This window comes from Salmo salar, unplaced genomic scaffold, assembly GCF_965601325.2.
Source record: "Salmo salar unplaced genomic scaffold, fSalSal1 ptg000206l, whole genome shotgun sequence".
Classification (NCBI taxonomy): Eukaryota; Metazoa; Chordata; class Actinopteri; order Salmoniformes; family Salmonidae; genus Salmo; species Salmo salar.
Genome location: NW_027675329.1, coordinates 1,513,817 through 1,526,281, shown reverse-complemented (window position 1 = coordinate 1,526,281; position 12,465 = coordinate 1,513,817). Strand labels below are relative to the sequence as shown.

Below are 12,465 nucleotides of genomic sequence, written 5' to 3'. Positions count from 1 at the left end.
CCTTTCTTTTGCTACTTTTTGAGAGCGACATGTTCTCTTGCTATCAAGCTAATTGTTCTGAATGAATGTTGATATTAATAAAGTAGTGTAGACTACAGTAGGCTACGTAGACATGTTTTTCCCCAACAATCAACACACAGAGATATAAACAAAAAAATATAATTGAATAGAGATATTGGTGATTTTATGAACTTAATCAGATCTAAATTATTTTATTGTCACTCAATGTACTATGTACTAATCAAATGTGTTAAACGTGTTGTTAAATTTGTAGTGTAGGTGCATTAATTGTGCTAATATTATATGCTAATTATGTTCTGGCCCTCCGACTTTAACTCAGAAAAAAATTATCCCGATGTCACGTCCTGACCATAGAAAGCTGTTATTTTCTATGGTAGAGTAGGTCAGGGCGTGACAGGGGGGTTTTCTAGTTTCGTTTTTCTATGTTGTTTTCTAGTTATGTATTTCTATGTTGGGTTTTGTTTGGGATGATCTCCAATTAGAGGCAGCTGGTCATCGTTGTCTCTAATTGGAGATCATACTTAAGTAGGTGTTTTTCCCACCTTTGTTTGTGGGAGATTGTTTTTGAGTAGTGTATGTTTCACCTCTACATCACATTTTTTTTTTGTTCTTTAGTTTATGTGTATGTATTGCATAGTTTCACAGTTCAATAAAATATGTGGAACGATAATCACGCTGCACTTTGGTCCGCTCCTCTCTATGACAACCGTGACACCCGAAGCCAAATCTAGTTGACAAACCCTGTTTTATAGTATGTCATGGCCTTTTCTGGCCAACTGCTGTTATGTTTATGATATACTATGGTGTTGTGTCACTAGACTTTGACCAGATATTATTGCATCCAAAGATCAACTGTACCTAGAACATAGATACAGAGACACTTGTCATCAGGAAGCTGCTCTCTCAGCACAACGGAAAATATGACTTGACATGTTCTGGTTGTGAATTCAGGCTACAAGGTAAGAATCTTCCCAGGGATTATTGTAAAGTGTGTAGAGAAATTAAATGTATGGTGTTATTTTAGTATAGTGACTGACAGTAAAACACTCAGATCTAACAGTCCATTTCACCTGGGACAGTTATGTGACAGTTCAATCATACAAAATGGCGCTAACTGGGCGTAGGCAAGTCAAATTCAAAAACATATTGTTCATATATTCGTATATTGTGGTTATTTTATAATTTGTATATTTTTATGTATAAGTTGTAAATCGTCTTTCAAAATATCGTAAAATGTGTTTTCTAAACTTACAATGAGCTCCTCTTTCCTGTGTAATTTGGTTTGAAACCACTGAACATACTTTTCTTAACATTGTTATTATGAACTGAATTCAGTAACAGCATAATAATATCATACCTGTTGAACAAAGCAACACACTAGAATGAGAGAAATTATTAAAAGAGAAAGTGACTTATTAATATTATGTTATTATTATTATTATTACTATTAGTTCCACTACATGGAGAAAAGGTGAAAATATCAGTCACGACTACATGTTCATGTGATGCATTAAATCACCTGACTGTTGGGATGTATCTGTTAGGAAATGTTTTATTTCTAAGAGATAATGAATAAAATACAACAATTGACATTCAATAATTAGTTGTCACTGTGTTAATCACAACCAACATGCTGGATCTCTGTTTAGGGGTCACTGCTCTAAAATGAGTCTCTCTTGGAAGAGAGAGAAGGGGGGCCCTGCCTCTAAAAGGAGTGTCTCTGGGGAACATGGCACCAAATCTAAGAGGTAAGATTAGTTTTGTAAAGAATTTATGAAGAGTTTATATCCAAAACACTATATCCACCATTTCTTCTCATTTGTGTTTTTTTCTACAGAAATTAAGGCTTATGGGTGTGTAAAATATTACTGTTCTAAGATTTAAAATTCATAGATTTTAGCGCATGACATTTTACTGAGAACATCACAGCAAGATGAAACAAATATTGTTGCATTCTCTAGATTCTGCATTCACCAGATTCTCACATTTCATTTGCATTATAGAGCCCCACAGTGGAGGTGTTATAATACCCATAACACCTAGCGGTCAAACAGGGAAATGGTTCCAATAGTTTTATAGAGCCCCACAGTGGAGGTGTTATAATACCCATAACACCTAGCGGTCAAACAGGGAAATGGTTCCAATAGTTTTATAGAGCCCCACAGTGGAGGTGTTATAATACCCATAACACCTAGCGGTCAAACAGGGAAATGGTTCCAATAGTTTTATAGAGCCCCACAGTGGAGGTGTCATAATACCCATAACACCTAGCGGTCAAACAGGGAAATGGTTCCAATAGTTTTATAGAGCCCCACAGTGGAGGTGTCATAATACCCATAACACCTAGTGGTGAAACAGGGAAATGGTTCCAATAGTTTTATAGAGCCCCACGATGGAGGTGTCATAATACCCATAACACCTAGTGGTCAAACAGGGAAATGGTTCCAATAGTTTTTCCAATAAAAAACATGAGCTGTCGCACACCCAGATAATGTTTATTTATGTGGAGGTTCTGACTAACGGCTAAACTATAAGCTATACAAAAATAGAGTCCCACACTCCATATATAAACTCCCAGTAATTTATTGGGTATTTACCAACGTTTCAGCATCACTGTGCCTTCTTCAGGGTGATGTCATCAATACTTGAACCAGGTTATGTAGACAAACAGTGCAATTAGTGCAACCAATGACAATAGAGAGGGGTGTGTCATGATTATTAAGTTAATTAGAATGAATTGAATGAAACTGTTAAAAAAACAATAGTTTCTGGCATATTGAATATATCAGGCTATTGTTATCATATAGAAACATAACTGATAATTGTACATAACATTAGCGTCAACATACATTATTGTTTAATTCAATTTCACATATTTAATTGTTTCCTATTTCAATAAAAACGTTTGTTCCATGTAATGTTTTGGTTCAACCATAATGCATAATGAGCATCATCAACAGGGGAACATATTGGATGTACTCTGATAAGCTGTAGAAAGAATATATACATTTAAAACAGAGAACTGTTCATAAGGGCCAGAGATCAAAGTCAATATTCAGACCACTAGGGGTCCATGTTTTTAGACAGGATCTCCAGTAAGCCTCCCTTTGTAGTAGTAGGATCTCCATGTTACCTCCTCTCCTTGGTAGAGCAACATGCTCAATGCCTGTGTATTGGAGGGAGGAGATTGGATGGTCAGCTTCAACAAAGTGAGCTGCTATTGGACAGTCAATGTTCTTACACCTGATTGAGCTGCTGTGTTCAGCTATGAGTTGTTTTAATTGTCTTTTCGTTTGTCCTACGTAGGCTTTCCCACATGAACAGGTGATGAGATGGATTACTCCCTTGGTCTTGCATGAGATGATCCCTCTAACAGGGATTTTTCCACCTGTATGTTGATGTCTGAAGATGGATGTTTTTATAGTGCTGTTGCACTGTGCTCATGAGCCACGTTTGTAGTTCCCATTTGGGATGGGTGTCAAGAGTGTCTGAATGGGCTCAGGGGGCAGGTCAGATCTCACCAAGTTATCTCCAATATTGTGACCACGCTTATAGACCACCAGTGGGGGTTCATTATAGACCACCAGTGGGGGTTCCTTATAGACCACCAGTGGGGGTTCATTATAGACCACCAGTGGGGGTTCCTTATAGACCACCAGTGGGGGTTCCTTATAGACCACCAGTGGGGGTTCCTTACAGACCACCAGTGGGGGTTCCTTATAGACCACCAGTGGGGTTCCTTATAGACCACCAGTGGGGGTTCCTTATAGACCACCAGTGGGGGTTCCTTATAGACCACCAGTGGGGGTTCCTTATAGACCACCAGTGGGGGTTCCTTATAGACTACCAGTGGGGGTTCCTTATAGACCACCAGTGGGGGTTCCTTATAGACCACCAGTGGGGGTTCCTTATAGACCACCAGTGGGGGTTCCTTACAGACCACCAGTGGGGGTTCCTTATAGACCACCAGTGGGGGTTCCTTATAGACCACCAGTGGGGTTCCTTACAGACCACCAGTGGGGGTTCCTTATAGACCACCAGTGGGGGTTCCTTACAGACCACCAGTGGGGTTCCTTACAGACCACCAGTGGGGGTTCCTTATAGACCACCAGTGGGGGTTCCTTATAGACCACCAGTGGGGGTTCCTTATAGACCACCAGTGGGGGTTCCTTATAGACCACCAGTGGGGGTTCCTTATAGACCACCAGTGGGGGTTCCTTATAGACCACCAGTGGGGGTTCCTTATAGACCACCAGTGGGGGTTCCTTATAGACCACCAGTGGGGGTTCCTTAAAGACCACCAGTGGAGGTTCCTTGAAGAGGTGTGTGTTTATTTTTGTCTGATTGTAGAATATTCCAGTGCTTTTCCAGTATTGCTATCTATCAGAATACTTGGTGTACTTGGTGCAAAAGACGGTTGTTTTTCTTATTTGGTCGAGTTTTTAGCAATTCCTCTGTTGGTTTTTGAGATATTTTCATCATTGCTGCATCAAGAGTTCTGTCCTTTTAGCCTCTCATTTTGAATTTATCTGTAACTTCTTAGCATTGCTGTCAAAATCCAAACATTTTTCTACCGTACAGTTTTCCCATAGGGAATTGTAGAAACACTTCAAATAAGGGATGTGTTTCGTATAGGGTGGGGTGGCGCGGCGGTCCTTGTGGGCAAATTCTGTCATCAAAGTATGTCATTCTCTGGATTTATGGTGTTTTCAAGACAACTGTGAACTGGGAAGTTCTAATGATGACGTCAGTGATCTTCGGGTTGGAGCTCTAGAAAGAGGCCGAGATCCCCACTTGGAATTTCGAGTTGGATGACTGTTCAAACCGTATTTTCTCAGTCGGAGCTCGTTTTTTTCAGAGTTTCTAGTTGTCCTGAACTCACTGAAGTCTGAGATTTCCCAGTTTCCAGTTGTTTTGAAGGAAGCAGAATTCATGCTGGATTCACAGCACGGCCAATGTATTCAGCCTTTTCTGTCCCATGGTGTTGCATGTAAATATTTATATTTTTAAGCTTGGAAAAGAGACCCTTAAACTCAGAATTGGACCACACACCCTCTCCACTGAATTGCTGGCTAGTGACTGCTTTGCAATGCGTGCAGTTAGCCACTGATTCCTTCCAAACCACTCATTGCTAGCTAAGATTTTGAACGTATGATGTTGACATGATCAGTCCAATCAAAGCTAAGGTAGATATAACGTGATTTGACAATTTTATCTGTGGCCAATGACCTTGAGCCTTTTGGATGGGCACTTCTAATGTAACTCTATGGCAGCACCCAATGGGCTTGAATTTTTGAGCTCTCCCTGTAGATTTTACGGTGACGTAGTGTCTCCATGAGTGACAGAACACTGAGCCAATCAAGGCGCAACTACAGATCATTACCAACCCCTACGCTCAGTATTTTCCTCTGGCTGCCCCACCACCACAGAAAGCACTGAGCTAGGCTGAAACACCTGCATTTAGGAGCTGCCTAACTCAAGACAACAAAAAAGAGCATGTTTGTATGCAGCTTTATTATCATTTGTTTTACATTGTTTGCAAACTAATATGTGAAACGTATTAACTAGGCAAGTCAGTACAAATTCTTATTTACAAACCCCGGCCAAACCCGGACGACGCTGGGCCAATTGTGCGCCTCCCTATGGGACTCCCAATCACGGACGGATTCGAACCAGGTACTTGCAGTGTGTTAGACAACTGTGCCAGTCGGGTGCCAATGTATATTGTATGTTGACTTTGACATGTTGTGGCTTTCAATATAAAAGAATATAAATATGAAGACTCGTATTTCACTTACCAGTCTAATGTAACGTTAGCAGGTAACGTTAGCGTCCTCTCCTTTAGCTGTTGTCTCAAAAAAAATGTATGCAAGAATATCGTCAAAAATCTCTATGCTTGGACATTGATTTAGCTTTTCCAGTATTAGTAGCCATATTGTAAGTTCAAAATTTGCTAAACACTTTGTTTTCATAACTTTCATAACTCATAGATATGCGTAACGCGCTTCGCCATATACTTGCATAAATGGCCAAAAGGAACTAGCCTCCTGGCGCGCAAGCAAGCAATTGGTGTGGGATAGGTGAGGCAGGTTTGAGACTGATCTAATGAATTTACAAGAAAAATACACTTTATTTCTCAGCTGCCTCACCTACGTCTTTATGTGAATTAATAACTTTTAAATGCTAAATATTTCCCATAGATGGCAGCATAAGACCACGAAGCATCAGTTATAGGCTACAAGCAGCAATATGATTGACATAAAATAGCATGCAACCCCAGACTATATGTCCCATGATTTTCTAAAATGGTCACTCATTACTTTAGGTAGCTATATATCTGGTATTAGGGCTGTGTTGCTTTTGGGAGAGCAAATAAACAGTGACTATAGCAGGTATTGAACCCCGGGTAAATAATCACTAGTCAGAACCTCAACCTTAGCACTGGGATTAGGATACATTATAGAAAATCATTTTAAATATCTGATATTGTGAGTAAACAACCTCGGAATAGAAAAGACAAGACTGCATCTTCCATCCTGCCAATAAATTACATCGTACAACCCTCGTGGTTAGAAAATTATCTCAACATGCCCCTCGTTTTGCTCGAGAAGGCAGAGTGCACGTCCTGAACCACAGATACTGTAGTTTCGAAATGGGACTAGAAATAAGAACTACAATTCTCAGACCTTACACTTCCTGGTTGAAATGTTCTCAGGTTTTTGCCTGCAGTATGAGTTCTGTTATACTCACAGACACCATTCAAACAGTTTTAGAAACTTCAGAGTGTTTTCTATCCAAATCTACTAATAATATGCATATTCTATTTCCTGGGCAAGAGTAGTAACCAGTTTAAATTGGGTACGTTTTTCATCCGGCCGTGAAAATACTTCCCCCTAGCCCCAAGAAGTTAAATAATTGTTATATATTTTGTCAACTTTTATGATGAGTATTATTGTAAATTGATGTGCACATTCACCGATGGTTTTGGTGGGAATACATTTTCTGAACATCACGCGCCAATGTAAAATCCTGTTTTTGGATATAAATATGAACTTTATCGAACAAAACATACATGTATTGTGTAACATAATGTCCTAGGAGTGTCATCTGATGAAGATCGTCAAAGGTTAGTGCTTCATTTAGCTGTGTTTTGGGTTTTATTGACACATGTCCTTGCTTGGAAAATGGCTGTGTGATTATTTTTGTCTATGTACTCTCCTAACATAATCTAATCTTTTGCTTTCACTGTAAAGCCTTTTTGAAATCGGACAATGTGGTTACATCAAGGAGAAGTGTATCTTTAAAATGGTGTAAAATAGTCATATATTTGAGAAATTGAAATTATTAGATTTTTGCGCTAGCGTCCCACGTAGCCCATAGAAGTTAAACAGTTTTAGAAATGTCAGGGTGTTTTCTATCCAATACTACCATGCATATGCATATCCTAGCTTCTGGGCCTGAGTAACAGGCAGTTTACTTTGGTCACGTTTGTCATCGAAACTTCAAAATTCTGCCCCTACCCTAAAAGCTAATACATGAACGTTTCTGAAAGTGATACATAGCGTTTTGTAATGAAACTCTTCTTATGATTCCCCATCTGAGATCAGAGTAGATGAGAGATGTAATGTTTGTCTCTCTTGTGTTGAAGTCCAATCAAGCAGGAGAGACCAGCCTCCCCTGTTCCCAGCTGTGTGTCCATGAAGAGTGACCGGTCTATGGGTCGTCCTCCAAACTTTAGAGAGGGAGACGTTTCTACTGAACAAAGGAAAGAAGAACTCATGGGTCATGGTCAGTGAGTTAAACAACACTGTCTCTAGACATTTCTCCTCTCCCATTTTCCCGTTTCTTTTGGTTGTTTTCATAATCCATAGGCTAATACTTTTGTCCATTTTCATAGTCCTAAAACAATATTAAACAAACACAACGTTCCCTCCCTGTGTGTGTGTGTGTGTGTGTGTGTGTGTGTGTGTGTGTGTGTGTGTGTGTGTGTGTGTGTGTGTGTGTGTGTGTGTGTGTGTGTGTGTGTGTGTGTGTGTGTACTCCCTGGATGAGGAGATGTAATCTCATGTTTTGTCCACAGAAACCAACAGGACAGATCAGAGTCAGAGATTCTCAGTGGTCAGTCTTCCCAGAGTCATCAAACAGACCTGGCCTCCATATTCAATGTATGTGGTCCTGTTATGTACATTTGTTTTTGTTAACCTCGAGTAAAGTTGATCTGTCAAGCATTCAATAATGTGTTAATGAGAAAGCATTTCTTCTCTTGCTTAACTTATTTTATTTATTTATTTCAGATGCTTGAAGAGAATATTATGACATTTGTGAAGAACGAGCTGAAGATGTTCAAGAGGATTCTTAGTCCAGAACTCCCAGAAGGCTTTGAGAGTCAGAAGCAGGATAAGGAAGTGGTGGATGCTGAAGATGAGAAGCAGGAGAGCAGTGCCAGAGAGGGGGCTCTGAAGATCACACTGCACGTCCTGAGGAAAATGAACCAGAAGGAGCTTGCTGACACACTGGAGAAATGTAAGATCTGTCTGCCTCATGTTGAATGCTGTTTTATAACATTTAAAAGCTGTAGCTAAAGTACAGCTAAAGTAGCTGTGTAACTCAATGATATTGTAGCAGCCTTAACACAACACCTAGTGACCTCATCATGTAGCAGCAGAGAGAGAGAGAGACAACATTAATAATACCATCAATAACACCAATATTATTATAATCAGTCACACCAGTCTGTAATGTATTATGAAAACATTTACACATTTATACAGTCAGTTAATTAAGAGAAGGGAGTAGCTGGCATTGGAAAAACAGTCTCTGTGCAGAAGTTCATTCTGGACTGGGCTGAAGGAAAAGCAAATCAGGATGTTCAATTTGTGTTTTCATTCCCTTTTCGGGAGCTGAATTTGATGAAAGGGGACAAACACACTTTGATTGAACTTCTCAATCACTTCTCAATGGAAACCAAAGAATCAAGAATCTCCAACTACAACAAGTACAAAGTTCTGTTCATCTTTGATGGTCTGGATGAGTGTCGACTGCCCCTAGACTTCCAGAAGAACAAGATCTGTTGTGACGTCACAGAGTCAACCTCAGTGGATGTTCTGCTGACAAATCTCATCAAGGGAAATCTGCTTCCCTCTGCTCTCCTCTGGATAACTACCCGACCTGCAGCAGCCAATAAGATCCCTTCAGGGTGTGTTGACCAGGTGACAGAGGTACGAGGGTTCAATGACCCACAGAAGGAGGAGTACTTCAGAAAGAGATTCAGTGATGAGGACCTGGCCAACAGAATCATCTCACACATAAAGACATCAAGGAGCCTCCACATCATGTGCCACATTCCAGTCTTCTGTTGGATTTCTGCAACAGTCCTCGAACACATGCTGAAACATAAGAGAGAAGAGATGCCCAAGACTCTGACTGAGATGTACACACACCTTGTGGTGTTTCATACCAAACAGAAGAATGAAAAGTATCTTGGGAAAGAAGAGACAGATCCACACTTGAATAACGAGAGCATTCTGTCACTGGGAAAACTGGCTTTTCAACAGCTTGTGAATGGCAATCTGATTTTCTATGAAGAAGACCTGAAAGAGGCTGGCATTGATGTCAATGAAGCCTCAGTGTACTCAGGATTGTGCACACAGCTCTTTAAAGAGGAATGTGGGCTGTTCCAGGACAAGGTGTACTGCTTTGTTCATCTGAGCATTCAGGAGTTTCTGGCTGCTGTATATGTTTTCCTCTCATTCATCAACAACAATGAGAATCTAATGGACAAACTGAAAACAAAAGACGAGCCTGAAGTTACTTTCTACAAGAGTGCTGTGGATAAAGCCTTACAACGTGAGACAGGAAACCTGGACCTGTTCCTCCGCTTCCTTCTGGGCCTCTCACTGGAGTCCAATCAGAAGCTCTTACGAGGTCTACTGACAAAGACAAGAAGCACCTCACAGAGCCATGAAGAAACAGTCAAGTACATCAAGGAGAAGATCAGGGAGATTCCCTCTCCAGAGAGGAGCATCAATCTGTTCCACTGTCTGAATGAACTGAATGACCATTCTCTAGTGGAGGAGATCCAAAGCTTCCTGAGCTCAGGAAGTCTCTCAAAACCCAACCTGTCACCTGCACAGTGGTCAGCTCTGGTCTTTGTGTTGCTGACTTCAGAAAAGGAGCTGGATGTGTTTGACCTGAAGAAATACTCCATATCAGAGGAAGGTCTTCTGAGGCTGCTGCCAGTGGTCAAAGCCTCCAGAGCTGTTCTGTGAGTAAATGAAATGACATTTAAGAACTTATCATCAGGAAGAAATATTCAGTTTAGAGAAAAATATGTATTGTAATATGTATATAATATTATATTGAACAACATATTGAATCAGATATTAAATTTATTATAACAATATGACCATACAATTCTAGGAGACGGAAGAAGAATATATGTGTTGTTTGGGAAAATAAACCAAATGCATCTACCATTGTCCTTCTACACTACTCGTTAAATTAACAGTGTGTTTGTGAAGTCATGATGATCTCTTTGCAGGCTGTCAGGCTGTGGAGTCACAGAGAAAGGCTGTGCTTCTCTGGTCTCAGCTCTGGAGTCAAACCCCTCACACCTGAGACAGCTGGATCTGAGTAACAATGACCTGAAGGATTCAGGAGTGAAGCTGCTCTCTGCTGGACTGGGGAATCCCCACTGTAAACTGGAGACTCTGAGGTCAGTATTCCTGTAGTTGGTGAACAAGTGATAACTGTTCACCAGATCCACATGTGTTTACCAGGCACACATAGTCCACACCATATGTGTTTGGACAGTGAAGCTTACAGTTTACATTTTGGTGATATGCTCCAGGATGTTGGATTTGAGATCGAATGTTTCATATTAGGTGACAGTACAGAATGTCACCTTTTTTTTGAGAGTATTCATGTTTTACCATTTACAAATGAAAGAATTGTATGTATATACAGTGGCTTCACCCCCCCCCCCCCCCCCCCAAAGTCAATACTTTGTAGAGCCACCTTTTGCAGCAATTACAGCTGCAAGTCTCTTGGGTATGTCTCTATAAGGTTGGCACATTTAGCCACTGGGATTTTTGACAATTTTTCAAGGCAAAACTGCTCCAGCTCCTTCAAGTTGGATGGGTTCCACTGGTGTACAGCAATCTGTAAGTCATTCCACAGATTCTCAATTGGATTGAGGTCTATGCTTTGAGTTGACCATTCCAAGACATTTACATTTTTCCCCTTAAACCACTCGAGTGTTGCTTTAGTGGTCTCTAAATCTCTGGAAGTCTGAAACAGGTTTCACTCAAGAATTTCCCTGTATTTAGCCCCATCCATCATTCCTTCAAATCTGACCAGTTTCCCAGTCCCTGCCGATGAAAAACATCCCCACAGCATGATGCTGCTGGGGATGGTGTCTCGGGGTGATGAGAGGTGTTGTGTTTGCGCCAGACATAGTGTTTTCCTTGATGGCCAAAAAGCAGAAGTTTAGTCTCATCTGACCAGAGTACCTTCTTCCATATGTTTGGGGAGTCTCCCACCTGCCTTTGGGTGAACACCAAACATGTTTGCTTATTTCTTTCTATAAGCAATGGCTTTTTTTCTGGCCACTCTTCCATAAATCCCAGCTCTATGTAGTGTATGGCTTAAAGTGGTCCTATGGACAGATACTCCAATCTCTGCTGTGTAGCATTGCAGCTCCTTCAGGGTTATGTTTGCCTCTCTGATTAACCTCTTACATCTAGATGTGCCGCTAGCGGAATGCCTCGCCAATATCCAATGATAGAGCGTGGCGCGAATTACAAACTCCTCAAAAATCCAAAAACTTCAATTTTTCAAACATATGACTATTTTACACCATTTTAACCTCTATGGGCTAGGTGGGACGCTAGCGTCCCACCCGTGGTGCACTCCATCAACAGCAGGTGCATTTCAAGAGCGGCAAATTTGAATCCAAATAAATGTCAAAATTCAAATTTTTCAAACATACAACTATTTTACACCCTTTGAAAGATAAACATCTCCTTAATCTAACCACGTTTTACGATTTCAAAAAGGTTTTACGGCGAAAGCATAAATTTAGAGTATGTTAGGACAGTTCATTTACAAGAGTTGTGTGTAATGTTTTGTCAATTCAAAGACAGGGTCACCAAAACCATAAAACCAGCTAAAATGATGCACTAACCTTTTACAATCTCCATCAGATGACACTCCTAGGACATTATGTTAGACAATGCATGCATTTTTAGTTCTATCAAGTTCATATTTATATCCAAAAACAGCGTTTTACTATGGCATTGATGTTGAGGAAATCGTTTCCCTCCAATAACCGGCAGTCAAGTCAACACCACAAATTAAATAATTAAAATTAGAAAACATTGGTAAAATATTATATTGTCATTTAAAGAATTATAGATTTACATCTCTTGAACGCAATCAACTTGC

At 40.3% G+C, this 12,465-nt stretch overlaps 1 protein-coding gene across 2 annotated transcripts; it reads left to right on the top strand.

The window, feature by feature from the left end:
- The first annotated feature begins 777 nt into the window (after nucleotides 1-777).
- On the top strand, nucleotides 778-11,473 carry LOC123732660 (NLR family CARD domain-containing protein 3-like). 2 transcript variants are annotated; one of them, XM_082971165.1, is made up of 6 exons: nucleotides 778-980; nucleotides 1,671-1,769; nucleotides 7,670-7,809; nucleotides 8,102-8,186; nucleotides 8,316-10,285; nucleotides 10,562-11,473. In XM_082971165.1, the coding sequence occupies exons 5-6, from the start codon at nucleotides 8,931-8,933 to the stop codon at nucleotides 10,749-10,751; spliced, it is 1,545 nt and encodes a 514-aa protein (XP_082827291.1). In that variant the 5' UTR covers nucleotides 778-980; nucleotides 1,671-1,769; nucleotides 7,670-7,809; nucleotides 8,102-8,186; nucleotides 8,316-8,930; the 3' UTR covers nucleotides 10,752-11,473. The 2 variants fall into 2 exon arrangements, with proteins under 2 accessions (XP_082827291.1, XP_082827292.1); XM_082971166.1 differs by lacking the exons at nucleotides 778-980; nucleotides 1,671-1,769 and adding an exon at nucleotides 4,077-4,090 and having other exon boundaries at nucleotides 4,331-7,809.
- Nucleotides 11,474-12,465: the final 992 nt, after the last annotated feature.